Raw genomic sequence first — 27,491 nt, 5'->3', positions numbered from 1 at the left:
TAAATCGTCCTCATTATTTAAAGCATTGCTTCTCTACAAATTCACCACATTCAACAATAAATGTCCATTTTAGTCATGATCGGACTTTAAATTGCCTGTTGTAAGCAATGTTCCCATTATTATGCATAGTCCAAAGGTTTATTTGTAAGGTGCTGTGGACAGTATTTAGAGTCTGTTTCCGATTCTTTATGTTGGGGTGTCTGACAGAACAACAGATTGCTTTAATAAACTGATGCAGAAGAAAAAACAGTTTAATGGTGTGAACTACATGTGGTGCACCCACAATAATCTTACATTTATGCACTTTTGAAGCACTCTGTTTACACTTAAGCACATCACTGAGCTCAGGATGCGCATAAGCGGTGTTGTGCCCCAGATTGGAACGTCTCTTATTACCTCCTTTGTGTGTGTGTTTGTGTTGATCAGTTTTCTTATTATAGGGCTTCCCTTAGCGTTCACATATCCCCCAGAAATACGTCCACTTAGACGTTTAGACAGTTGTTATATGATGTGCTTTTTTTTGCATCAGTGCTGTTGTATAATAAGAAAATGTGCATATAATTGAAAAACCGGTTAACCACGATTTGTATTTTTTCTCAGACGGTAATCTAGCCGTCAAACTCACACCACGGCATCCCTACATTGAATATACTTTTTATTTTATTTATCTGCGCATTAATTTGAACTGTTATTATGCATTGTGTAATGTGTTGTAATGAAACATTACGACCCCACTAAAACCCACATTTGTTCCCTCTCAGTGTTCAAACCAAATCTATGCCATTGGTCAGAAGCTAAAATTCATCAATGACCAATCAGAACATGGCACGCTTAAGCGATCAAAGGCTAGTAAAATCTCTGAAATTGTTTCAGATGGCAAAATCATGAAAATCTGACAAAATTGTGCAGTCTGAACCCAGTTTAACGTGAAGATTCATTGCATTTATTCATGTTTTATACCTGAATCTTGTATACCTAAAACTTAAAACAAGAAAAGAAAAAGAAAACAAAAAACAGTTGAAGCATGTTAATTTTTTTTTTTTTTATTATTAAAATGGCTTTTGTCTCTCGAACCCCAAACAGAATATAAGGGGAAATAGCGAATAAGTTAAGGTATTCACATTGGAAAGCTTAATGTTCTGGACGAACTGAAGTCCTTGAGTGATTTTTGAATGTTTAACTTAATATTGAATTAGTATTTCATTTTGGCATTAAAGATGAGGCGCAAGACACATGTGGGTATGTTTTTTTTGTTTTTTTTTTGCTTGTGTGGAAGAGATGGGAAACACCCCACAGTTCACTGTGGTTTACCCATCTAATGTATGGGCCCCTGTCTGCCCCATGCACCCCCCATGAAGGAAGGGGAAGGTGCCCTTTGAACTTAAAATTCTTTACATTTCTCTACCTCTTTTTTTTTTTTTTTCTCCTTTTTCCCCCAAATGGGCTAATGAAAATATATGGAGTGCCGAGGTCATGGCATTTAAGATGATGACACAAAGTGAGCATCGTTAGCAGCCCATCACAAGCAACATCTTGTTCTGAATAATATTAATTTATATTCATTACATATTTAACTATATATGCTGCATGCATTTACAAAGAGTGATTTAAAATGTGTTTTGTGGCACTGTAAATAATAACGCTGCTTTGTACATAGTCCTTCCTCTGGATGTGTGTTCAAATGCTGCTGGCTTAGATACCTGTACTCCTGATAGTACTTGGGAGAAAAGAACTCCAGCAGAGCAATTAAAAAACTATTAATTTATAGGCTATATTTTTATATATACTCTACATATAGATAAACTGTTAATCTTTTGTGGGTTTTTTCCTTTCAATTTTGATTTTGAAAAGCTAGCACTAGTTCAACAACGCATCCAATTCACTTATTTTTGTCATTTAATTTCTGTCTCTCTACTTGTTGACTCATTCATTCCTCTTTTGCTTCTTTGCAAACAGATCCGCCCACCAGATCCAAGTCCCTAGGTGTCACCCAAAGCAATCCCATTTTCCAGAGTATTTTTTTTCTCTCTCTCCTACTGTAACTCAGACATGACCAGTAGCTAACAGAATTATTTCAATGATTTGTGGAATTAAGTTACACTAGAATGAAACTGGTCGTAGGAATGTAAAACAAATAAATAAAATAGGGATTTTGGGTTGTTTTAAACAGTTTTGGTGTCATCTTCCACCACTAGAAAAAAAGCTTTAAACCTAGTATCTTCAGGAATTTCCCACAAGCTTTTCCCTATTTGTGAATTGACATCATACAGCAAATAATTGTTCCTTGCAGGTGGAATTAATTAATTAAATGAATTAACAGATTCGTTTTTGTACATTGTTATATTTTAAAAGCTCTTTCACTTTTGCATTTATCATTTAAAACAAGAAAAATCTTTAAAATTGTTAAAATGAGGATGAGTTAAGTCCTACAGATTCAGATTACTTCTCTGTATTTATCATCACAAGAAAGTTAGTGCACATATTAGAACAGAGAAAATATAGCTGATTTTTTTAGCAACTTTTTGTATGTCCTGTATAAAATGTGACCTCGTTTTGGGAAGATGTTTTGATCCCTTTTGAACAAAGTTTTAGTGTGTGTGTGACTAACTATATCAATCTGAAATCATCTCACAGTTGCTGGCTGAATTAATTTTTGGGAACTGAAATCTTTCTCTGCATCATTGTTTGCATTGAGATGGATTTTGATTTTTTTTTTTTTTTTTTTTAGCTGAGGAAGGGTGACTGATTGTCCAAACATTTTCTTAGTGAGGTCCACATGCCCTTTGTTACTTCTCTTCTTATTCCGTAGTTCTCCTGTGCAGACATAAGTGCCATCAGCAGTAGAGAGGAAGTCATTTGTCCATATAAAGAAACAAAAGCCCACGGTTTTGCCACAATTATGTGCCTAGATTTAATTTTATGGTCACTCACGAAAATGTACCCCTTTACATATTCACCATAGGTATGGATGCAATGAAAGTGACAGAGAATCTCTACGTTGCTTGTTCATTTCCTTACCCATTTCCCCTTCATGGGGCCACATAACCCCAGTAGAGATCATTCAACACTGTTCTTCTCTCTTATGCTATTTTCTCTCATTTTCTCTCTCTATCCGTCTTCCTCCCTCCTCCTTCTCTTCCTCCACATTGCAACTCCCTCCTTCTGAGTCCAAATCACTTAAAATGGAGCCTCTAGATCACATGATCTCATAACAGGCATGTGCTGGTATGGTCATGCTAGCCCTCTTACACACACATTCTAAAAGCATAGAGAGGGGGAAGGGGCTGCCAAACCCCTTAGACCTACATGGAGTCATTCCACCTTCCCCTTAGCACACAGACTCCGTCACATGCGAGGAGCATGTAGGCCTTCTCAGGAGGAGGAGGGTCATGTGCATATACATACAGCATACATAGGCAATTTTGGTTATGCCCATGATATTTTGGTTTTACACTACTCTCTGTACTGAAGTGACATTGCTTGTCATTTAAAAAATTGATGTGATGGTATTTGTTTTTTTGCTGAAGCAGCATTTTTTGTGGAAAATGTAGCATAATCGAACAGCGCACCCAAATATTGAGATACTTTATACATTTCTAAGAATGTGAGCTCAACAGGTTCTAGTTTCAGATTTAAAGATTATATATAAAAATCTGTGTGATGAAAAATGGCATTTACTTTAGTCTCCGAAAGAAAATTCACGTTTTGTCTTGTTTGTGCATGATGGTATTCTAGTTTCATTTTTTATTCTCTCTACAGAAAGGGTTGTTTAAAGATTTTTTGGTTCTAGTTTCTGGATTTCTTATGTAATATTGTTTTATAAACAGTATTATTTGCCTTAGTATTTAGGAAATTCATGCAATCCCATTGTGACTTTAAAGACTTTTGTAGCTCATTGTTTTGACTTATTACAACTTCTTTTTGACTTCCCAGCAGTATTATCTGTGTTTACTCATGAGGCCCGTGTTCTGTGGACTACTGAGCATTTAAACTTAATTTTTAACTCTTTTGGCAGACAGAAGAACTCTTTTTATATTCCAAATCTGCTGTTTCTTTTAAAGACAAATCACAGAATTTGTCTTGGTCAAACATCAAAGGGTGATTTCTGATCATTAATGATTTTAAGCGGGAAAAGGTAAAGACAACGACATGAAGAGGTGGGAGGGTTGTTGTCAGCAGTCATTTACAGTCAGCAGCAGTGCTTCACATCTTTAACATTCTTTAGGTTCTCAGAGTTAGGTGATCAAAAAGAAGTCTGAGGCTGACATCACGTTCTGGAAGAAAGAAGAGCCCTTGTTTTTTAACAAAAGAAGAAACTTTGGCCTGGGTCTTCTTTCCCTTAAATGGGAGATACTATGGAATCAAGAGACATTTGCTGGATTGTCTTCAGAATTTTTGAAGGACACCAAAGTGTTTCATGGTAGTGACTTTGTGACTATAGGAAAAACAAAACAAAACAAGGGACCAGTTATAGGCATTCACAAAGTAATTTACAAGGGTTCCAAGTGGTAAATACAAAAACACTGCTTTTTCCCCACTCAAAAAAAGTAATTTGAAGATTTATGCATTTCAATTTTATTACAAAATTCCATCAAATTTAATTGGGAGTAATTTTTAATAAAACAATCTTTATTAAGTGTTATTAATTTTGTTAAACATTACACAATTAAATTTGATGGAATTTTGTTATGAAATTGAAATTAGTAAATCTTAAAAATCGGCTAAAAGAGTTTTTTTTTTTTTTTGTTTTTTTTAACACACATAACTGTCTATTTAAAGTGAATGATGAAAATATAAGATCAATTATTCAGAGAGAAAATGGGATCTTTCAGCTCTTAAATCCATGTGTTAAAACTGTTAAAATAACCTTTTCAGGCTAGAAAAGAGACCTTCATTTGTTGTTTTGTTTAAAATGGGTTAATGTCAAAAGTATTGCTTAAAGTTTAATTAATTACTTTGTTTTCATTTAATGAGTCTCTTACATTCCTTTTAACTAAAAACAAAACTGGTGTAATACTAAGTTTGCAGTATACTCAAGGTCTTTCCATTTTATATGATTATTTAAGTTTAGTAAAAATAAAAATACATTTATTTATATAAATATGTACAATGAATATTCTCATGAATCAAAAGATTTCATTTGTTGGAAAATGTCAGAATATGTGAATTGAACTGGAACCTTTTAATCAATTCAAAATGTATAAATAATTTTTGAAAGACCCAAAAAGTAATTTCACAGTCAAAATAACTGTCTGAAATCAAACACTGTAAGGTTGACCTAATGCTAGAGTGGTTTTTAAATGTTTGGTCTTTTATTTTAATGGTTTATAAAACCAGATCATTTGAATTCAAGTAAATATAAATGTGCAAGAAGTTTTTCTGTATTCATGATTTGTTTGTTCAGCTGTATCTGTGCATGCCAACGCTTAATCAGTTTTTTAAAAGATTAAAATTGTAAAATAATGAAGTTTTTATTTTATATAGACATGATGACGTTGGCCTCATGATTTTGGACGTATGGTGTTGTACACTGCGTTCAGTGTAGATGTCAGCTGAACACAAAGTTTACTTTTTACTTGAGGTCATTTTTATAATACAATTCTTTGGGAGCAAGAAATTAAAACTACTAGTGATTTGAAACAGTCAAAAAAAATCTGTAAACCTTGCATTATGTTGCTCGAAAATGAGTGTCTTCACAAAGTGCATTTACTAAATACTTGTAGTTAAAATGCACAAGATTCTATCAGACTTTCGAAGAAGAAAAGGAACGTGTTGATTTTTAGGATTTTCAATGCAATCCCAATGAAAGGATATTGCTGAAGTCAGTCTGTGCTTCAAATCTGACTTTTTAGTTCTCAAGAATGCGAGCCATATATGATTGTTGAAAGATTAAGATACTTTAAGGGTGACAAATGCTGTGTTTGGCCATAACAGTTTTAGTAGACCTGTTCTTTGAGGCAGCGCATTATTTACGGTCGAATTTAATATTCATGATCAGGTCAGAATGGAACGAAATAATTTATTTGAATCATTTTATAACGCGTTGTATGACCAGAACATGTCGTAACACGATGAAAACTATTCATTTGGCCATGTCTTTGCTTGAACAAAAATGCAAAGGTAAACCCATAGCCTACTTTCATTATCCACCCGGTTTGCTCCTCAGCTAGACAGCAATTTGAATCGAAAGCAGAGCTAAATGACACAATCATTAAATAATTAACCCGGTAAGTATATGTAAAGTGTGTGCAGCCTGAGTCAGTGCACTGCATTGTAGCACTTACAGTGTGGATGCTCGGTTGTGTATCTGAGACCGTTTCGGTTCCGTCCCACACCCCCCATTTCCTCGTCAACTTGCAAACCTCCTCTTCTCAACCAACCCCCTCCGCTTCTCCGGTGTGGGCGGTGCAGTGACTGCGCGCACCGCCTCTTTCACGGCGCTGTAGTACTCTCGATTAGCCCGGTGACTTTATGAATGAAGGCAGGTCTCCCCTCTCTGCCTGCGAGAAGCTGAAGCCACAGCGCCGCGTGCGTAAAGGGGAGTGATCCAGAGAAGCACGAGAATGTGCTCGAGAGCATTTGCCTCTGCTGCACTGCAGGCATTCATCTAAAGGCAAATCCTCACATTCGACATCATTTGCTCGATATGACTCAAACAAACGTGACGGTTGCCGTTTACAGTGGAATACAGTAGGCTACTGAGCAAGTGCAATGCAAATCGCATTATGCACATTGGATCTCATTGCATTTACAAAAAATATGATTGTACAAAACAAATATAGCCTAGTGTAAATAGGGGGAGATGTTATTAGCACTGTGCACTACATCAAGCCACTGTGGCTTGTTTTCGGAAGCGCGTGCCTTGAAAATAGGATTTTCTCTTTTGTGCATTTTTGCAACAGCCTTATGAAATAACCGCTCCACGTTTCATCACACTTCGCTCTATGCTGACATGAATGCTTATCCAGCTCCTATATGTTACCTATAGTTTTCTAGCACGTTCTGCGCCTGCCCATGTGGCTGAGATTCATTGTGGTAATTGGGCGTTGTCTGTTGAAGATGACTGAGCGTATACTGGCCCACATGGTTGAGACGTATAGGCCCATTTTACTCACACAGGACAAGAATTTCCGGCTGGTTTTGTATTTTGACGGAATAATCGAAATATGTTCAGTCTGCAAGTGTTGGCACATTTGCCTCATAAAAGAAAACGTCCTGTGCGCAACTGCGCATTACAAATAATGCTATTACAACTTGGCGAACTTAAATATGTAACCTAAAACAAAAGTGGTAATATAGATACAGGGCGGGCAAGTACGTTTGAGTGTATTTTGTGCTTTTGTACCCATACTTATTGGGCGGCTTCATGACACAAATTTAAGCTTTAATTGGGTCCCTTTTATAAAGTTTACTTTGTTTTAGTGAGGATTTGGTGACACCCTCCGGAAAAAACAACTAATACTTGGGCCTAATTTGCGTATGATTCTCTTGTACACTATAACTGTTATACACTCAATAGGGAAGACTTTTTTTATTATTATTATTATTATTATTAATAATAATAATTTAAAACTTTACTCAGGGTTGGGAGGGTTACTTTTGAAATGTATTCCACTACAGATTACAGAATACATGCTGTAAAATGTAATTTGTAATGTATTTCGTTAGATTACTCAAGGTCAGTAACGTATTCTAAATACTTTGGATTACTTCTTCAGCACTGGTAGATTTTTTTTCACTTGTTTTGACTATAAAAACTCTGCAAGTACAGTAAGATAAAATACACGTTAAAAATACATTCTCTGAAAAACCCTAAATATGTTATGCAGTGTTGCTTCTAAAACAAGATAGATCAAATTGATCTTGTTTTGAGTATTTTTAGATATTTTTACAGGAAAACAATACAAAAATTATTATCTTTTTAGCATAGATGAATTTCTATATCATTGAACAAGATATGCATTATATAAACTTTTGATATCAGTGAGTGCACTGTCTAGAAATGTGTAGTATTATACTGGAATAAAAAGGAAGTTTTAAATAGTACAGCACAAGCAATATTATGTGTATTATATATATACCTATATCTATATAGGCCTGTTTCAAAAATGCTTTAAATAAAGGTCTGGAGTATTTATTTTGCAAACTAATCAATACGATTCAAAATTAGGCAACACTTACATTACAGTGTTAAGAGGTTTCTAGTAAGCATTTTGATAGTAGGGCAAAAATCATATTCTTGATATATATATATATATATTAGCACAATGCATAAATACGAACCATTACACAAATAGCCTAAATTAAGAGTAAGATGCATTACATTTATTTTCCGCCACTGCAAGTCAGTGCCAGTAAATAAAAACGCATTGACAGACACATTTTTTAAAAATTAAATAACATGTGTCAATTAAATCCAATGAACACGTATGCTAATTTTTTTTTTTTAATGTCCTTGAAGCATCTTAGGAGAAATCTTGACTTTTGTGGCTGAACAAGTGCAAAGTGCCATTTTATTTCTTTACCCTTGGCTCTCGTGAAATGGCGAACATGCGAGACGGCTGGAAGGGGGCATCATTTTATAGAGATTTATTACATGCTTGTAGTCAGAAACTTCTTAACACATTAGTCATTCGTTAGTCTACAAAATAAGTACTCCAGACTTTTATTTAAAGCATGTTTGACTGACTTCAGTGTATCGCCAGTTGTCTTAATATAGCCTACCGCTCTTGATTGTTCTTTGTAATGGAACTTTAAAGTGTGTGTGTCTGTGTCAAGTGATAAGTTTCATTATGTCCCTTGTTTTACTACTCAAAATGGAGGCGCACGAGCGCTTCCATGTTCTCCACGTTGAGTAGGGCAAAGCAGAGTGAAGGGTGAACTTTAACCCAAACTAAGGGCATATCGCCTTTGTAAACTAAATGCATCCCGGGGTCGATACTCTCTCACATACCACCCACCAAACCAACCCCACCCGAGGGGAAAATGACACATATGGAATTTGAAGAGAGACGCAAACACGCTTGAGCGGCCTCTTACATAGACCCGCACTGCGTTTAGTACGTAACGTCCGACCTGACGATAAATTGGCGCGATAATGTTAGTGTGTGATGCTAATAAAACATTTAGACACTACTGCCAGCTATTGCTGATAAATTATAATTCAGACAACGCCCCTTTTTCCGCAAACGTCATCACTTGCCTGAGGTCCTGTTTAGATGAACGATTGAGCTCCATTTTTTTTATTTATTTTTATGTTGTGCCCTCAAAGATTTAGTCTATTGCATTGCACTTCAAAAATTGAAGAATTTGTTGCATTTTGATGCAATCCCTTCCCCCTTTTAACTCAGTTGGCATAATCTGCGGCCTCTTTGAAAAGTTCAATTGTTTGCTAGCAACCCCTTGCAGTCCCTTGCCCTGTCCTATGGCTCTTTTAAAAATCCCTGCCAAAGCCTCCCCATCCACAGTGGGGTCAAAGGTTGAGATGCAGGGTTGAGAACTACTTGCAGACAAAACTCTTTGTCCATGTGATGAAATGTCTCTCTCTCCCCATTCCCCATGGCTCCCTGTCTCACTCAAATGGTCAAGGAAGAGAGAAAGGGAGGATGATGGATGAGAGGGAGGGGTATTTCACATGATAATGCAGGAAGGGACCTCAGGTTCTCTTCACCCACACATGGGGTTTCAGAGGCTTTGCATTCGCTCCATGCACACTTTGACATGCTTAAAAATTAGCAGTCAGAAGCAAAGTTTTCCCCACACCATATTTTAACAGATTTAATTGTGTATATATATATATATATATATATATATATATATATATATATATATATATATATATATATTTTTAACTCTTCATAAAGATTTTTTTTACATCTGTTTTTCCAGTAACCTGGCCTACCAGTTCTTTGCTTAATGTGGTATTGAGTACATGCTTTTCCAGATAACAAACTTAAGTTTCTTTTAATTGCAACTCTATGCTTTGCAGGCAAAAAATAAATACATAAAACTTAGTATAATTTTTGTAAAACTTTGTAGAACATTCCCCATAAACTGTTAATCTTCAGTTCAGTTTCATTCGAGAATCCTAGCTTAAGACTAAACTGTAAAACAAAAGTATTACATTGTTTACCTTCTGTATGTGTGTGTGTGTGTATGTATATATATATATCTATATATATAGATATATATATATATATATATATATATATATATATATATATATATAAATATATATATAAAACAACTGGCCACACTTCTACATCCTGTTCAAATGTAAAACTGTTTTAATGTATGTGAATGTTTGAGCTTGTTGCACAAATCTTTTTTAGAAAGACTTTTTTGCAGTCACTGGCCACTTTTGCATGGACTATGAAATATTTACTCTGATTTTCCTGCTTGCCAGTGTCATAAAAAATTTTAACGTGGCTCTATAGCACTGGCAGTCTATGAGCGTCAAAATTTTTTCTCAGTGTCAATTTATCACAACTCCAACTGCCTGTTCTCTAATGTTACATTTGAATGGTGACAGAGACATTTCTACTCTTTAATATGTCACCAAACTGTACCATTGTAGTGCTGTCATTTTATCCACGAAGAATGGTGATGTTGTTATTAAGTGTAATAAAAAAATATGATTTTGCTTGTGTGAATGTTTAGTGTTTTTTTTTAAGAGTTATTGTACTTTTCTGCAGCAGTTCTAAAGAACCAGACATGTTCAGTTCCTTGTTTGAGGGCTCATCTTTTGATTTTAGAATGTCCTGGTTACAAAAACTGTTACAGGACATTTTTCATACTTTTTAAACCGTTGTGACACTGAGAAGCAGAATAATGTGACATTTTACACACACACACACACACACACACACACACACACACTAATAATAATTGACTATAAAGGTTGTCACCCTTAAATGATTTTATCCAAACCTGTATGACTTATATTTTCTTCTGTGAAATACAAAAAGAGATGTTAAGCAGATTAGTCACCATTCACTTTTATTGAATGGAGAAAAAAAAAAAAAAGATGTTATGAAAGTGAACGGTGACTGAGCTAACATCTGACTAACATCATCTTTTCTGTTCCACAGAAGAAAGAAAGTCATGCAGGTTTGAAACAAGCGGGTAAGAGTAAATGATGACAATTTTTAATTTTGTATGAACAATCACTATTAAAAAAATAAAAATAATAATAATAATCTCTTTCTCAAAGTTTCTGAGGCTCAGTTCAGTTCAGTTGTGAATATCGCTGCCATCAGTGTTCAGAGGCAAGAAGAAGCTTTTAGACATAGTAGATTTTTATTTTTTATTGGTTTCATTGTTGCACAATTGTACGACCAGGCAAGCAAAAAGCAATATATTGCCCCATTTCTCTCACAATTTTTCTGATATGTTAAGCGTTGCATCAACGTGTGTTGATTGCTGAGCTTGGGGAGTGACCTTTCACCTCTCGGAGGAATAGGGCAAGGAGAAAAAAGCTGAGAGGGGGAGGGAAGGCCTATCAGGTAATGCAGAGCAGAAAACTCCGCAGGGAGGAGTGTAGAAAGAGGGAGCGAGAAAAAGAGAGTGAGAAGAAAGCAGGAAAGAAGGGGGATGGGACATCTGTTATTTCTGGTAAAGTTGTCTCAACATTGCTGCTACTCTCTGTACCAATTTGATTTATGGTTTAACCCTTGCTGTTCCATTCAGTGCCTGGAATCGTCGCCTCTGATCCCATAGGGCGAGAGGGTATCTCACGGCCACCAAACTGAACTGTGGCATTTGGGTGTGTTTTCATTGACTTGAGGAACCTCCACATCCATCTAGATCTAAGCAGCTTACAAGTTCTCTCCGTGAACTTGTTACGCAAAGAGCGGGAAAGGGAGGTGTGTGGAACTTAGGATCCACCCCTTTCCCCTCCCAGACGTACCCGCCATTTTCAGTGTTGACTCCACAGGCCTTGCTGTACGAAACTCCACTGTGCATCACCACTGACAGTTTGAAGTTGTTTCATGTTTCTATCTCTGTTTTAACACAGTTTGTCATGTTGAAAAGAAGCATTTTGTTGATGTGATTTCATCCCTTAAATTAATGAATTTAGTGTTATTGAATATTATTTTGTGTTGTCAGGAGATTTATGGAAATAAATATGCTTTATCTATTTATAATAGTTTTTATATATACAGTATGTAAGTTACTGAAAATATTTGCCCAGTGAAAAAATGCTACTCAGAAAAAGCAAGCATTTTTGTTTAGCTGTAAAAAATGATATTTTATGTAGTAACTACCATTTAAATTATTAGTCAGTCAGTATAATAGTTGAAAAAAAGAGACCAGCACTTGGTTCTTTTTATTTTCTTTTTTTTTTTTTTGTGCGATGTGTGTGGCAAAAATTGTTGAGCTTTGAAACAATTGTGGAACTCTATATATAAGTTTTTCTGTGCTGAATAATTCCTGCTGCTTCACTTTGTCCTTTTTGATTCATGTAGAAAAATTGCTAACTGTACTGAATTTTTTTTATTTATTTTTTTTATACAAAATGCACAAAGAATATATTTTTGAAATGCTCCTGGTTTATTTAAGAAAGCAAATGCCCCACTTCTTTAAAAACAGGGTTATCACGGTCATGGAAAACCTGAAAAAAAAAAATAAAATGGTGATTTTCTGGCCTGGGAAAGTTGTGGAAAATATTTCAATCTTAAAAGTCACGGAAAAGTGAATAAACATTTTTCTAGTTGCACTGTAAAATATTTAATGTGCTAGAAACTACTCTTTGTGAGGACAAGCACTATAAAATTATTTTAAAATGACTGGAAAAATAATGGAAATATCATGAAAATGAATTGGTCAAAAAGTGTGGGAACCCTGTAAAAAAGTTTAGCTAAGTTACTAGCTTAAAAAGGTAGCTAGGAAATATAAATTTCAGTGCAGTGTGGTTATAGGGACTGACCCTTGTGTTTGTTGGTCTAGTGACGCAAGTCTATTCATTTTGCTGTTGCTGTCCTCAAATACATTTTTGTTGTCAGTCAGACCAGTGACAGTCCATTTAGCCCAATTAAGAGGTTCCAAGTCTTTCATAAGTAATAAATAAATTTGTGTGTACTGTAAATATTGCAAAACTGGTGGAACAGAATCCGTAACTCAGCATGCATTAGATTTGCTCTTGCAGGTCACGCTTGGTTCATTTAGAGGATTTATAGTTTCTCCCAAACGTTTTTAGTAAGAATCATGGAACCTGGTTCTTTTTAGATGCCTCTTTTACCCACGTGTTAAAACAAATGCATTTTAACAATCATGCAAGTTGACTATTTAAATATATCACTATTTGAAGATTTTACAAGATAATAATATGCTGATATGTAACTTATACTATGCTCATAGTTCTAACAAGCTTCAAAAGTGAAAGGTCTTTCATTTAAATCAGGACCCAATCAAGGTGGGAATGGTTTTCTCTTGATCTGTACAAAAGGGCAGAGTGTAGACCCGCTCTGCTAATCAAAGTCAGAAATGAGATCTCTAAAGATATGTTACAATCTGTTTGCCATCAGCCTGTGATTAACGTTGTTATTCAAGAACTTCATATAAGTAGGTAGGCTACCATGATCAGCTGGAGTCTGTGTGTAATGGCGCTTTCTCTGCAAAGAAGGGGCACCACCTAAAGTCCATGCTACTTAAGGAGGTAAATCAGAGATTGTATTAGGAGGGGTTGTGAATGCTCTTTTCTGAGCTTTCTTTTTCTATACCCTCACAAAATACAAATAAATAACTTTCACTATCATTAGGTGTACTGAATTATTCCTTGTTCATATTACATTTAACCAAGTGAACTGAATTTAACTGAGTGGTTTCAATGAAAAAGTTTACTTGAAACCATTTGTGTTGGGACAATATAAAACATTTTTGTTTGGTTAACTGAAACTGGGCAGAGGATGTCTAGTTCCTAGCATGCTTTGCATGAGACTTGATAGAGTAAATGTTTAAATTAAGTGTTATTTTATTTGTTTTTGTGCAAGATGAATATAAAGAGGGAGAGTTGGTGTTTAATGTTCATGTTGAGATGTAGAAGAGTTTCTGTAATGTTGGAGTTTTGGGGGTTATCATTATGGTGAGGAGTGAAGCTTGAGCTTAGGATGAGGACAGGAACGTGTGATCCGTGATATTTATTGTTCTCTTTATTTAGCAATTGCTGTGCAAACTGTAGCATAGTTACCAAGCTGCTCTCTGTAGTGCTTCACTTCATCATGTAGTCTATTTAGCATGTTAACATTCACCATCACTAGCTAGTATATAATGAAATAAAAGATTCATTTGAGTTACTTTGGTATGTCTAATTTTGTTGGGTTTACCCAATTCAATTAGGTTCCCTCTTCACAAAGTATTTGAGTTGAGATTACATAGTAATTTTATGTTAAGAAAACGCTTTTAAACATGTGGAACCACTGTCCACAATTGAATCAAATTCAGCTAAAGAGTTATTTTTTTTGAGCGATATTGTCGGCATATTGTTTTACTTTTTCCTTCATCTACTTATCCTCCCTTTGTTTTATAATTTCACCTCTGATTGGCTGAGGCAGAAATGGCTGCAAACAAGACAGGAAGATACTCAATGAGGGTTGATTCTAAGAGGTGATTTCTGACTTCCTGTGTGCCTAGATTCCTGTTGGATCTTTCATTTACACTGTGGGTCTCAAATAGTTAATTAGGTTTAGGCAGTTACTGCATGTGGGATATATTTTAGTTTCTGTATTTCCTGATCATTTAAGACTGTCTTTGTAGTGGCATTGATGTCTTTATTCTTTCCCTCTTTTTTTATCCAAGGTTATTCCATCAAGTTGTCTGCCAGCGAAAATTGACTTGAGCAATGACATACTGTCCACCGAAGTGATTTGAAATCACTTTGACTTAATCTACGAATCACATAAACCTTATGATCTTTATTATGACATAACAATTATTTGTATCATTTAACTGTTTAAAAATTATTTTAGAAGGTCTCTGCACTGCAATCATACTCTTAACAAGTATATATTTGTCTTTGTTTTCCAGTAATATATACAGTATATAAAGCCTGAAAACATAATGAATTCTCCAGAGAAGTGAAACTGCACAGGATATAAAGACCTTTTTTTTTTTTCAGAGAATGCATCTTGAATGTAGGTGTACTTTGTTTTGTAGCACTGTCATTTTTTTGTCATTTTTTTTTATTTTAAGCATAAACAATTAAAAAACAAAAAGCAAGTCCCACAGGACAAATATACACTTATATTCAAGATATTTTATCTGAAAATGAGTCTTAATGTCTTACAGTTTTGCCTATCAGGTAAATTTGTTTTTTCTAGAAAAAAAAATCTCCAATTATCGCTAAAAAAGATTATTTTTCAGGGTATTTTTTTCCACACATATAAACATGCAATTGACAGAAAAGGATTCCCAGCTTCTAATGCTTTTAAGATGATTAGATTGTAACACTTGTAAAACAGAAGTCATTTCTTTTTTCTTTCTTATTACAGTGTATCCTTTGAGAATAAATGGAGAGATTTGGGAAGCACGTTTAATATACTCGACAACTCACACTTGTCTTCCAGATACGTGTCTTTTCTTCTTATTTGACAGCCTCCATGTAAAACTCATGAGAAGAGGTCGGGTGGATTTTTTTTCATAGAGACGTACATTTGGATGCACCTGTGTGATGCTGGCAGTGCGGTTTGACTGTGCATTTAATTTTGTCACACGTTTGTGCCCTGCATTCTTGAGACTGTTTTAAATGTGAACATTGTGGGTGTGTGTTTGTGTATGTGCACGGCAGGAGCAGTTTTGCTGATATGACTTGATTTATTCTACAGTGCATTTAAAGACCTTCCAGATGTCTAGTTAAATTGTTCATATTCATTTTGTTGATCTTTCAGACCGTGGCCCCATAACACTTTACTTAAATCCAAATACGTTTTGGGGCCACTGTCTCAGTATAACACAAACTAGCATCACAAAAGACATGTTCAATGTCCCAACACTACAAACACTGTCTGTCTATTAGTGTTAATCTTTATATTATGTTAAGAGATAGAAATCAAAGTTCAGTGTTTGCTTTTGATGAAGTGGAAGTGTTTCTGTGTGTTTATGAATGTAAGATATGGAATGTGTGTCATTATGTCTCAGATAGATGGAGTCCTGCTGGTTCTTCTAGACCAGCTAAGACTATTCCATCTTGCATCTGGAAATGCTGGAGGTCTTGCAAAGAGGTTAGGGGTGCACCTGCTTTATATATGTGTGTGTGAGTGAGAGAGAGAGAGAGAGAGATTGTGCTTGTTTGTGAGTGGAGTGTGTGTATGCATGGTGTGGAGGAACTGAATGTTCTTTTCTATGTCAAGACGTATAGTTCTTTTTTGCTTATGTGATGTTAGCTGCTGTGTGGAACTGATAGGGTTTCGCTAGATGTTTCAGCAAGTTTAGGATGAGATCTCTTTACTGAGAAATTTACAAATGTGTTTTATTGATTAACGCTTAAATGGGTGTTTCGCCAAACATTATTACATACTTGGGTCTTTAGCGACTCGGCACACATATCTATCACAAATGGATCTAGAAAATGCCCAGTTCGTGTCAAATTTTCTAAACATTTTCAAGACAATTAGAAAATAATAGAATAGATAACATTTATTTTTCATATATCAAAGTGATGATATAATAGAACAAATATAGAACACGATTCATTACTTTCACACTGAAATTTCATGAGACGCAACTGGCTGTCAAACATATTGAGCTACACAGAACACATAAGCTACACAAATGTATTTTCTCAGGCACTTATTGAGTCTAAATAGAAGCACAATTTACATAATTTCAGTAATACACCCAAATGACAATAGCCATACTGTTCATGTGTTACACTTGCTATAGTTTACTTCCACATTGCTGCTTCCTCAAATAACAATATCAAATGTAAATCAAGTCAATCACTGAAACAACAGTGCCACCTTGAGGAACAAATAGCATGTATAATATGTATGTGTACATGCATATGGAATACTGATAATTTACCATTGTCACACAGAAAGTCAACGTGATTTTGCAGTCATTTGTATGACTGTAGTACACATTTGTCTTGTAATAAACAAAGAAATATATATCCAGTGATTGTAAACGTATAGATATGAAATAATTATAAAATTATGATTTATGAAAGCTTAAAGTGACACTATTACATATCTCGTGTCTTTAAGGAAAAAAAAATGTGTGCAATTTTGGCTCTTTATTTGTGTGGACATAGAAAAAAAAGGATGATGTACAAGGGGTGGAATGAGGTTCTGGGTCACTAAAGACCCGAGGTATGCATTAAAGGGCTAGAGGGATCCCAAAATGAAAATTCTGTATTCATTCATTTGAACCCTTTTGTCGTTCCAAACCCGTATGTATTTCTTTCTTCCATGGAACACAAAAGGAGATGTGAAGCAGAATGTTAGCCTCAGTCACCATTCGCTTTCATTGCATATTTTTTCCATACAGTGAAAGTGAATGGTAACTTGAGGCTAACAATGTGCCTAACATCTCCTTTTGTGTTTCCTGGAAGAAAAGTAATAAGGGTTTGGAACAACATGAGGGTGAGAAAAGGACGACAAAACCCTACTATAGTCACTGATGTATCTTATCTCAACTTATGTAGGCCTAGTCATATCTATGCGTTTCTTTCACATTCACAATTTCAAGATAGGAGTGAACTTTATTAATGCACCGGCTAACCTTTACCTCTCCTATAGGACAATACTGCATGCCAACCCTCACCCTAACACACACACACCCTCCCCCTAATGCTATTTGTCCTTTGAGCTTGCCTATAGAGTCCACACCTTTGACCTTTTAGGAGATGAATCTGCACTCTTTTTTCCCCCACTCTTTTCTGGTCATGTTGTCTGTATTGAGATTTCTGTTTTTACATTGATTTTATTTGCTAAGCCAAAAAATATGGCATGTTAGCAGATTTTAACTCATCCTGTGTTCCATTAGCCAATAATACTGAATAACTGGACATGTGGCCTGCTACACAAGAGGTCAGTTCAGATATTTAAATTTGAGAATGTTTTTCCGCCATCATCCCCAAACAATAGAGGAAGAAAGCCCGAAAGGGATGTCAGTCCTCTTTTCTAAAGTCCATTCTTTCATCTTGCCACGATTTCCATGGCGTTGACCAATCAGAGTGGTCAGGGCCTTGGTGGGACGTGACATGGTGGGTTCAAACGGGTTCAAAGGTGCCAAACAAGAGGGATGTTTTTCAGCTCTGTGGGGTGGGGATGAACCCTGTTGAGGTTGTGTGTTGAATATGGGTGGGATGCAGAAGCGTCAGGTTGGGGGATGGGTTTGGGACTGAGGTGACTGATCAGTGGGAGAGTGGACAGATTGGTGGTCTCGCCCAGCATGAATGAGGCAGTCATGTGTTTGTGAAGCATTTTTCTGTTTGTAATGGTTTGTTGTAACTTTTGGTCCATTGGTGGTGTTAATTTACAAGGTAGACATTTTAAAGGGATAGTTCACCCAATAAGGAAAATTCTGTCATCATTAGTACACACCCTCATGTTATTCCAAACCCATATGACTGACTTTCTTCACCTAAAGGAGATGTTAGGAGGACTATCTCAGTAGTCTTAGTCACCCTTTACCTTTTATTGAATGGAAAAAAATATGCAAATGAAGTTAACCGAGACTAAAATTCTGCCTAATATCTCCTTTTGTCTTCAATAGAAGAAAGTAAGTCATATGGGTTTGGAACAACATGAAGTTGAGTAAATGACAGAAGTTTAATTTTTGGGTGAACTATCACTTTAAATTACTTTAAACTGTACCATGACATGGTAGACATGCCAAGTTTCTCATTAATTTTGACCGGATCTCCAACATTTAGAGTCCTCAAATGCAACTTCATATAACTGTGTTCCAACGGCCTCCATATCAGCACAGTCATTTTCTAAATCTGACAATCTTATCACACTGCATGATTTCAGGTGGGTTATTTTCACCTATCCATGTGTGTATTGCTGACCTCTGTAGTGTGAAACACCCTTGCGGTACTCTTTGATGCCTGATTGGCCGTTTGGTCCGCCATTTGCAAGTCTGGGTGGTTGAAAGCGGCCAAATGGCGCCATTTTCTCTACTAATCAGCCAGTGGGCGTTAACCTTCCGGAGTTCAGAGGTCTTTAGGATTTCTTGTTTGAACCCTTTCTCAACCACCAGAGAAGGGTTTCAGACCCCTCTCACATGACCCCTGCATCCATTTCCCTCCTTGATCCTAAATAGATGCTCCTCATTGCATTAGATGTTTGCTGATATGCCCTCTAGAGGTTCCAAGGTGCTACAGCTTTGTCTAGGTTTTTCAGGCTTGTGATTGTCATTTTTGATGACTGTCAATTTCTTTTGGTTTCCTTATTACAGTGTCATCATTATGTTGATGGAGCAACTTCATTTCTCTCTCTCTCTCTCTCTCTCTCTCTCTCTCTCTCTCTCTCTCTCTCTCTCTCTCTTTCTCTTTCTCTCTCCATGAATTTGGAAGGTTCTAGGGCAGCTGGCTTTAAAATACATCAGTGTTCAGTTTCAATATACCCATTCAGTCTCTTCTCTCTCTCTCTCTCTCTCTCCTCTGCCCATTCCTCTCCGCTTCCACCAACAGCGTGTAGAATTGGTGCTCCACAGCATCTTTACAATGTTTAATCGACTTAACTATAAATCTTAAGTGAATCCAGAACTCTTTAAGATGTTAGAAAATTAACATATTCAGACTTCTTTCTTTTTTTCTCTCTCTCCCTTCATAAAGATGATTGTGAGGGGTGGAATTGTGCACTTACTGTGAGGGTAGATCTTCACAACTAAATAATACAAATAGGTTTTGCCATTCTAGAATTATTTGAGTGATTTTGGAATGAATGGATTCTTTATTGAAGTTTTAAGTCTTCATTTACCTACATAGTTTGCATGTGTACATATCAAATTTTGGACAGACCCAGGGCCAGTATTTCAATCTCAGAAGCATCATGTCTATACAAACTGATTTTGATCCAAGTTGAACTTCCCCCCAAATGTTTTGTTTTAAATGCATCTTTAAAAAATTAATTTACACAATTATTGTTGGTCAAAAATGGTCTAAAATGCTATGGCAAAAATAGTCCATTAACAAATCCGTCATCAATCAGGCACTCAAAACTTGAGTAAATTTTGATTATGACTGTTTTCCCAAAGAAGACAAAAGTAGTTCTCAAAATGTCAAAGTTGCTCTTTTCCATACAATGAACATGCTTGGTGATTACTGGCTGCTTCAATTTCAGATTTTCTTTGTTTATTTAAAAAAAAAAGTATGTATTAGGTCAGGATTTGAAGTCTCTTGCATGCTAAATGAAAGTTGTACCATTAAGACTAACACTTCTATAAAAGTACTAAGGGTGTGTTCGCACTTGGCAGGTTTGGTTCGATTAAAACGAACTCTGGTGCGATTGTTCTATTAGAGCAGTTCATTTGAACTAGTGTGAACGCTGCCACCCGAACCTTGGTGCACACCAAACAAGCGGGCCGAGACCGCCTGAATAATGGGTCTCGGTCCGCTTCCAAACAAACTCTGGTGTGGTTCGATTTATATATGAGCACAACATGGATCAAAGACGTCTAAACGGACCAAAAACAGGAAGTAATTTGCCTAATACTGATCTCAAGCATACCTGGTTCTTCACATCATAGGAGCTATGTTGCCCATTACAGTTCGGTACAGGCGTCGGAACCGCTGTCAGCCATCCTTGCAGCATATTTTCGTTTGTGTGTGCAACGGAGGAATTCCTGGCGCTGTTTTGACTCCTTTACACATTTTATTAGCTCTTCGTTTGTTCTCAGCTGGTAAAAATACCACCATATATACATATATAAATCTAACGAGCACATTTCACCCAGCAGCCAGCATTGTTTTGGATGTTCGGCAAGTTCCGTCACAAAGTAAACGTCATAAAATCTGTCCAATCAGGTTGTGAATTTTTCCTGATGCCTTTTGTTTTGTAGCTTTAGGTTTGGTGTTAAAAATCCCAGTGTGAACGCTAAGCGAACCAGGACTACATGTATCATTTTCTTGTTTGGTCTGGACCAAGAGGACCAAGAAAACCGAACTACAAGTGTGAACACACCCTAAGAGTTCTGGTCTTTAGTTTTAAGTGGTCGTTGTTTTTACTTCTTCATTTATTAAATGAGAATTGCATACTGAGGCATCAGTGGAAATGTATCTGAAGAATTTGATTTGTATCTCCTCACGTCATGTGAAAACACAAGAGTTTTAACGTCAGCGCTAAAATGAATTAACTGTTGTCATGAAAGTCAGCTGTTCTAGGATTTATCCCTGTTCCGGCCTTGACTTTCACCTTTTGTCTGCATCATTTTGACATAGCCTTTCTTAACACCTAGCTGTCAGCATACTTAAAAATCACCATCTGGATGACATTGACTCACCATAAGTCATTAGTGTATTTAGTTTCTGTGTGATTGTGGTTGAGACATTGTGAGTAGATTTTGATGATTCGAAGATGTCTGTTTCTATAAGCACACTATACAGTAAGCATGAGTTTTGTATGCATATTTTGCCATACATAACACCTTTTTTCTTTTTTTTTTTTATACAGTTGGTGAGGTAACCCTCTCTAAATCTAGTTTCTCTTTATTTCTTCCATCTACAGGACCAGAAAACTCCAGATCAGAAACATTCCGCCACACCTACAGTGGGAGGTGAGTCTGGGTGTGTCCAAATCTGCTCTGACACAAAGTCTTCGATCATTGCTCAGCAACACAATTATGCAGTTTCACTCAAATGGTATGCCCAAGAGGCAGAACTCTAAAGGATGTTTTCCAGACATAGATTAAGGCTAATCCTGGAAAACTACTTTATACTTGATGATTCTGCTGCTAGACTCATAGTTTCGGACTAGATGTATAGTTTGAGTTAACAGCTCATACCTAAAGATTTATAGTTTTTTTTTTTTCAACCACATCTTTAAAGAAACCTGACAACAAAAAAGTGCTAAAATTGTAGTCCAAACGGAAATGGAAAATAGTGACTGTTTTCAAACAGGTTTCTTGAACACTCCCAACATCTGCCATTGGGTGGACAAATAGGTAGTCCCGACCCAAACTTGAGCATTTATTTGAGCCAGTGTTGCTTTGTCAGGCTGTTCTGGATGCTCAAACAAACAGTGCAATGTTTTGTAGGGAAGTCAATTTAAAGATGGCTTACTTCTAGTTCTTCTAGCATCAAAAAATACACAAATGACCTATAAAAATAAATAATTACACACGTGTTGGAGCATCATAATAATTTAAAAGCACGGTCACATTTACCTTTGCATGGCGAAATTCCACGGGCGAAGAGGGCTTGGGTGGACAATGAGCGTGTGTGAAACCATTAAAAAAACGAAGTGCCAAACAGCCTCTTTTTAACGGGGTCATGCCATGCCTTCTTTAAATCATTTTATTATTTTTGGTGCTGCTTGTCCTTTAAGACTTGACAGTAAACGCTCACTGAAGTCCATCTCGCAAAATTCACAATCTCATGGATTCCCACTGAGATGACTGAATTTTGCAGTGTGAAGGTAAATGTGACCGCACCTTTAGTCAGTTCTGTGCAGCTGTCAATTTTGTGCAGAATTTTTGCAATGCGTCCAGCATTGAATCTGACTCATAATAGCAAAGATTGATCTTTACATGTCCTGGCAAGAGTAGTGTCCTGTGTTGATTTGAAACTTGTATTGATAGTTTTGTCAGTGTCAATCAGATCAGGTGATCTGTGTGTGTTTATGAGATTACACCATCAACATACAGTATCTGAATGTGCGGGCGTGGCACAGTGCGTGCTCTCCTATGGTTGTTATACTGTCTGACTGTTGTTCTTGTGGGGCGGGGTGTCTCTTGGCACATTTCCAGCATGTCCATCCCACATCTGCCAACATCTGTTTTAACCTCAGCCATTAGGAGGCAACAGTGGCTTGACCGCTGACACCAACCCCACCAAACATTTTTCTCTAAGAATACTTTTGAAATGATTAAATTCTTATAATTTTTTTATAATTATCACTGTGCATGCAGCTTTTAGTATCTCATATTAATTCAGAGATTACATGGAATATTTGTACTTTTAAAGTTGTTTTTACACTGCAGGACCATTGAACTAGCGAAGGCAAAATGGTGAAATTCTTTAAGGATATGGTGACCAGTTACAGGTCACCTTGAGATATACACATTTCCTTATACTTTCATATACATTTTTAATCTATCATCTTGATGTTGGTTTAGAAAAACTCCATGGACATGCATCAACGACCCCAATTTCTACCTCACTCTTGGCCTCTAAATAAAACCAAAGCCGATGACAGGAATTAAGGTCTCATGTTTGAAACTGATTAAAAATTAAGTAAGTATTAAACTGAACTAGGCTCAGCTGGATTCGTTTCTTTGGGGTATGATAGAGAAAAATCCACCCCTTCTTTTCCGTATTAGCTTCCTGATGTTAGACACAATGGGTCCATTAAAGCTTTCACACAGAGCATTATTTCAGTGGAGCTAAGAATATGTCCTGAAGCTCTTATAATTACAATTTCTGTTTCTTTACTTTCATTCTCTCTTTTATTCATTGTTAGGTTCTTGATGGTCTACTCGCCCAGTATGGAACTGTTGAAAACTGTGAACAAGGTAAATGACCACGAGTGCCGTTTTTGTTTTGAATTGCCTCATGTGCCTCATGTGCACTAATGTGACAGGATTGTGTCCAAATAAATAATAATAATAATAATAATAATTTTTTAAAGTTTTATGTTACTTGCAATTACTTTTATTGGTTTGATTGTTTAGCATACAATATTTCCAAATATTTATACAGATTTTTTTATTTTTGTCTGTTGTTTTAAAGTTTTACGTTAATTGCAGTTACTTTTATTGGCATGATTAAGCAAACGAAATGTCAAAATGCTATTTTTTTTCCCGTCAGTTGTTTTACAGTTTTAAAGTTTTTAGTTAATTTCACTTACTTAATTGGCATGAGTGTTTATCATACATTACTTTCAAATATTTATGATTTTTTTTTTGTCAGTTGCTTTACAGTTTTAATGTTTCAAGTAAATTGCAATTACTTTTATTGGCATGATTGATTAGCATACAATATTTCCAAATATTTATACAGATTTTTTTCTTTTTGTCTGTTGTTTTAAAGTTTTAAGTTAATTGCAGTTACTTTTATTGGCATGGTTGTTAAGCAAACAAAATGTCAAAATGCTATTTTTTTTTTCATCAGTTGTTTTACAGTTTTAAAGTTATGAGTTAATTGCAAGTACTTTATTGGCATGATTGTTTAGCTTACAATATTACCAAAGCATCAATTCATATACACACACACACACACACACACAAAAAAACAAAAACAGAAAAGAGGAAATAAAACATGGTGTCATGTTCATAATAAAAGTGATAGCAATAAAATATATATTAAATAAAACACAATATAATAATAATAATAAACTTTCAGCAACATATAAATGGACATTGTCTCTCACGCTCTTTCTCTCGTTTTCATAGTGAACACAGACAGTGAGACTGCAGTTGTGAACGTCACATATGGGACCCGGGAACAGGCTAGACAGTGAGTGAACTTTACCCTCCGACCTTAATTAAAAATAGCTTCTTATTTTGTCTTTCTTTTATATCAAACCAAACCTTCATCACAGAATCATCTTCTGGTTAGAAATGCAAAGAATCTCTTGAATCAGATCTGTGTTTTTCATTGCTCACTCCTGACACCTACTGGTGATTCAGCTGCACTGCAAGCCCAATACACCAGTTTTTTGCTGCTTGACTAAATTTGAGATGTAACTGCTCATTTATCATCAGATTAGTCGGTAATGTTGCTTAATAACCATTTAGGTACATCACTTTTGTTGAACTGTGAAATTATCCATATAATTTTGACTTTGTAGAAATAATTAGTTGGCATTCATTGACACTGCAGTGACATTTCCTCACAAGATATTTTAGAGATCCTTATATTCAGAGTTCCAAAGGCCTGGAAAATTAATGGCAATTATTAAAATCTTAAAAGTCATGGAAGTTTCTATGGTGAATATGCATTTTACAAGTTAAGCTGTAATCTGGAATATTTAATCAGCAAGATGTTGATTAGCTTGTGAGGCGTAAAACTTGTTCGCAAGCCATAGTATTGTTCAAGTTGTGGGTGAATCATTCTTTTGGGTCTCAATGAATTGTTCAAATTCATTCACAAATTGGTCTGAATGATACATTAGCAATTCAGTCTGATTTTTTTTTGTAATCTGTATTCAGTAATCATAAATGACTGGGAAGGTAATGAAAAAGTAATGGACGTTAATTAGCCATAAAGTGTGGAAGCCCTGTATAAACCACATCATTTTAATGTTTCCTCCCAAAGAGCTGTCCAGAAACTCAATGGCTACCAGTTTGAGAACAATGCTCTGCGCGTGTCATACATCCCCGATGAGAACTCTGAGGTCGACTCTCAACGAGGCCCAGACAACGGCCGTCGCCCCGGATATGGTCCACGAGGCAACTCTCGTCAGATGTCGCCCGGTTCTGGAATTCCCGCCAAACACCAGCACGCAGACATCCCTCTCAGACTGCTGGTGCCAACGCAGTACGTGGGTGCCATCATCGGCAAAGAGGGTGCCACCATCCGCAACATCACCAAGCAAACTCAGAGCAAGTATGTGACTGACTGCAAGTTTGAAATGAATGGTAAAAATTATGTAATAATAAAAACAAATTTAATCAGAGAGTTCACCCAAATATTATAATTCTGTCATCATTTACTCGTGCTCATTGTATTCAAATTATTTGTCTTTTTCCATGGAACACAAAAGAAGTCCAAGCTGATCAGTAATTGTTTTTCATTTTTAAATCATTGTATCTTTTATTCTTTGATCATCCTTTACAATACCTCCTTCTCATTCTCTCCTCGCTTAGGATTGATGTGCATCGCAAAGAGAACGCCGGTGCCGCAGAAAAGCCCATCAGTATCCATTCGACCCCAGAGGGCTGTTCAGCTGCCTGCCGTATGATCTTGGAAATCATGATCCAGGAGGCAAAGGACACCAAAACGTAAGAAACAGTCGATCTGTTTGTCTGACTGACTGTCTGTCTGTCTGACTATCTGTCTGTCTGTTTGTCTATCTGTCTGTCTATTCATCTGACTGTCTGTCTGTCTAACTATCCACCTGTCTGTCTATTCATCTGAAAAATACATAGAACATGAAGGTAGTGCGTTAGTATGAATGGGTGAGGTGTTCACGAAAAAGATGTTTCTTTAGCTGTTTTTTGAAAGAGGCTAAAGACACAGCCGCTCAGGTGGAATTAGGCAGGTCATTCCACCAGTTGGGAACAGTTAAGGTAAAGGTCCGGGACAGTGATTTTATGCCTCTATGAGATGGCACCACAGAATGCAGGCTTCTGGAGGGCACATACATAGTGAGTAGTGGAAGTAGTGAGTTTAGATAGTGGGGTGCGGAGCTAGTGGTTGTTCTGTAAGCAAGCATCAATGCCTTGAACTTGACGCGAGTAACCATTGGCAGACAGTGCAATTTGATGAAGAGAGGCGTGACGTGTGCTCTCTTGGGCTCGTTGAAGACCAGTATCACTGCTGCATTCTGGATCAATTGCAGAGGTTTGACAGTACATGCTGGAAGGCCTGCCAGAAGAACATTGCAATAGTCCAGCCTGGATAGAACAAGTGCTTGGACGAGGAGTTGTGTAGCATGCTCTGATAGGAAGAGCCTGATCTTCCTAATGATGTACAAGGCAAATCTGCACAATCTGGCAGTCCTTGCGATGTGGTCTATGAAGTTCAACTGATCGTCAAACACAACTCAAAGATTTCTGGCTGTCCTGAATGGTGTAATCATTGACGAGTCTAGCTGAATGGTGAAGTTGTGATGAATTTCTGGGCTCGCTGGAAGCACGAGTAGCTTTGTCTAAGCAAGGTTGAGTTGGAGGTGGTGATCTTTAATCCAACACTAAATGCCTGCTAGGCAGGCTGAGATCTGGGCCACTACTGTCAGATCATCAGACTGGAATGAGAGGTAAAGTTGTGTGTCATCAGCATAGCAGTGATAGGAAAAGTCATGTGCCTGAATGATGGATCCTAGAGATGTGTATGGAGACGAGGAGTGGTCCAAGCACTGAACCCTAAGGCACCCCGGTAGCTGGTTGATGAGACTTAGACACCTCTCCCCTCCAAGACACCCTGAAAGACCTACCTGTGAGAGAAGATTTCAACCAGTGGAGTGCGGTTCCTGTGATGCCCTTTGTCTTGAGGGTTGACAGGAGAATCTGGTGGTTTACTGTGTCAAAAGCAGCAGACAGATCCAGCAGGATGAGTACTGATGATTTGGATGCTGTTCTCGCCAGTCTCAGAGCTTCAGTAACTGACAGCAGGGCAGTCTCTCTAGTGTCCGCTTTTGAAGCCAGACTGGTTGCTGTCAAGCAGG

At 36.6% G+C, this 27,491-nt stretch overlaps 1 protein-coding gene across 1 annotated transcript in view; it reads left to right on the top strand.

Annotated features, from left to right (window-relative positions):
• The window catches only part of igf2bp1 (insulin-like growth factor 2 mRNA binding protein 1), a 57,108-nt gene that overhangs the window by 9,842 nt on the left and 19,775 nt on the right, over positions 1-27,491 (top strand). The window contains exons 3-7 of the mRNA XM_051713932.1: positions 21,672-21,720; positions 23,625-23,676; positions 24,556-24,619; positions 25,421-25,711; positions 25,972-26,106. Coding sequence (XP_051569892.1) covers positions 21,672-21,720; positions 23,625-23,676; positions 24,556-24,619; positions 25,421-25,711; positions 25,972-26,106 — 591 coding nt within the window. The remainder of the gene's footprint in view (positions 1-21,671; positions 21,721-23,624; positions 23,677-24,555; positions 24,620-25,420; positions 25,712-25,971; positions 26,107-27,491) is intronic.

Source organism: Myxocyprinus asiaticus, chromosome 13 (assembly GCF_019703515.2).
Source record: "Myxocyprinus asiaticus isolate MX2 ecotype Aquarium Trade chromosome 13, UBuf_Myxa_2, whole genome shotgun sequence".
NCBI classification, from domain to species: Eukaryota; Metazoa; Chordata; class Actinopteri; order Cypriniformes; family Catostomidae; genus Myxocyprinus; species Myxocyprinus asiaticus.
Note: the sequence above shows the minus strand (reverse complement) of the source record. Positions and strands in the feature narration are given on the sequence as shown.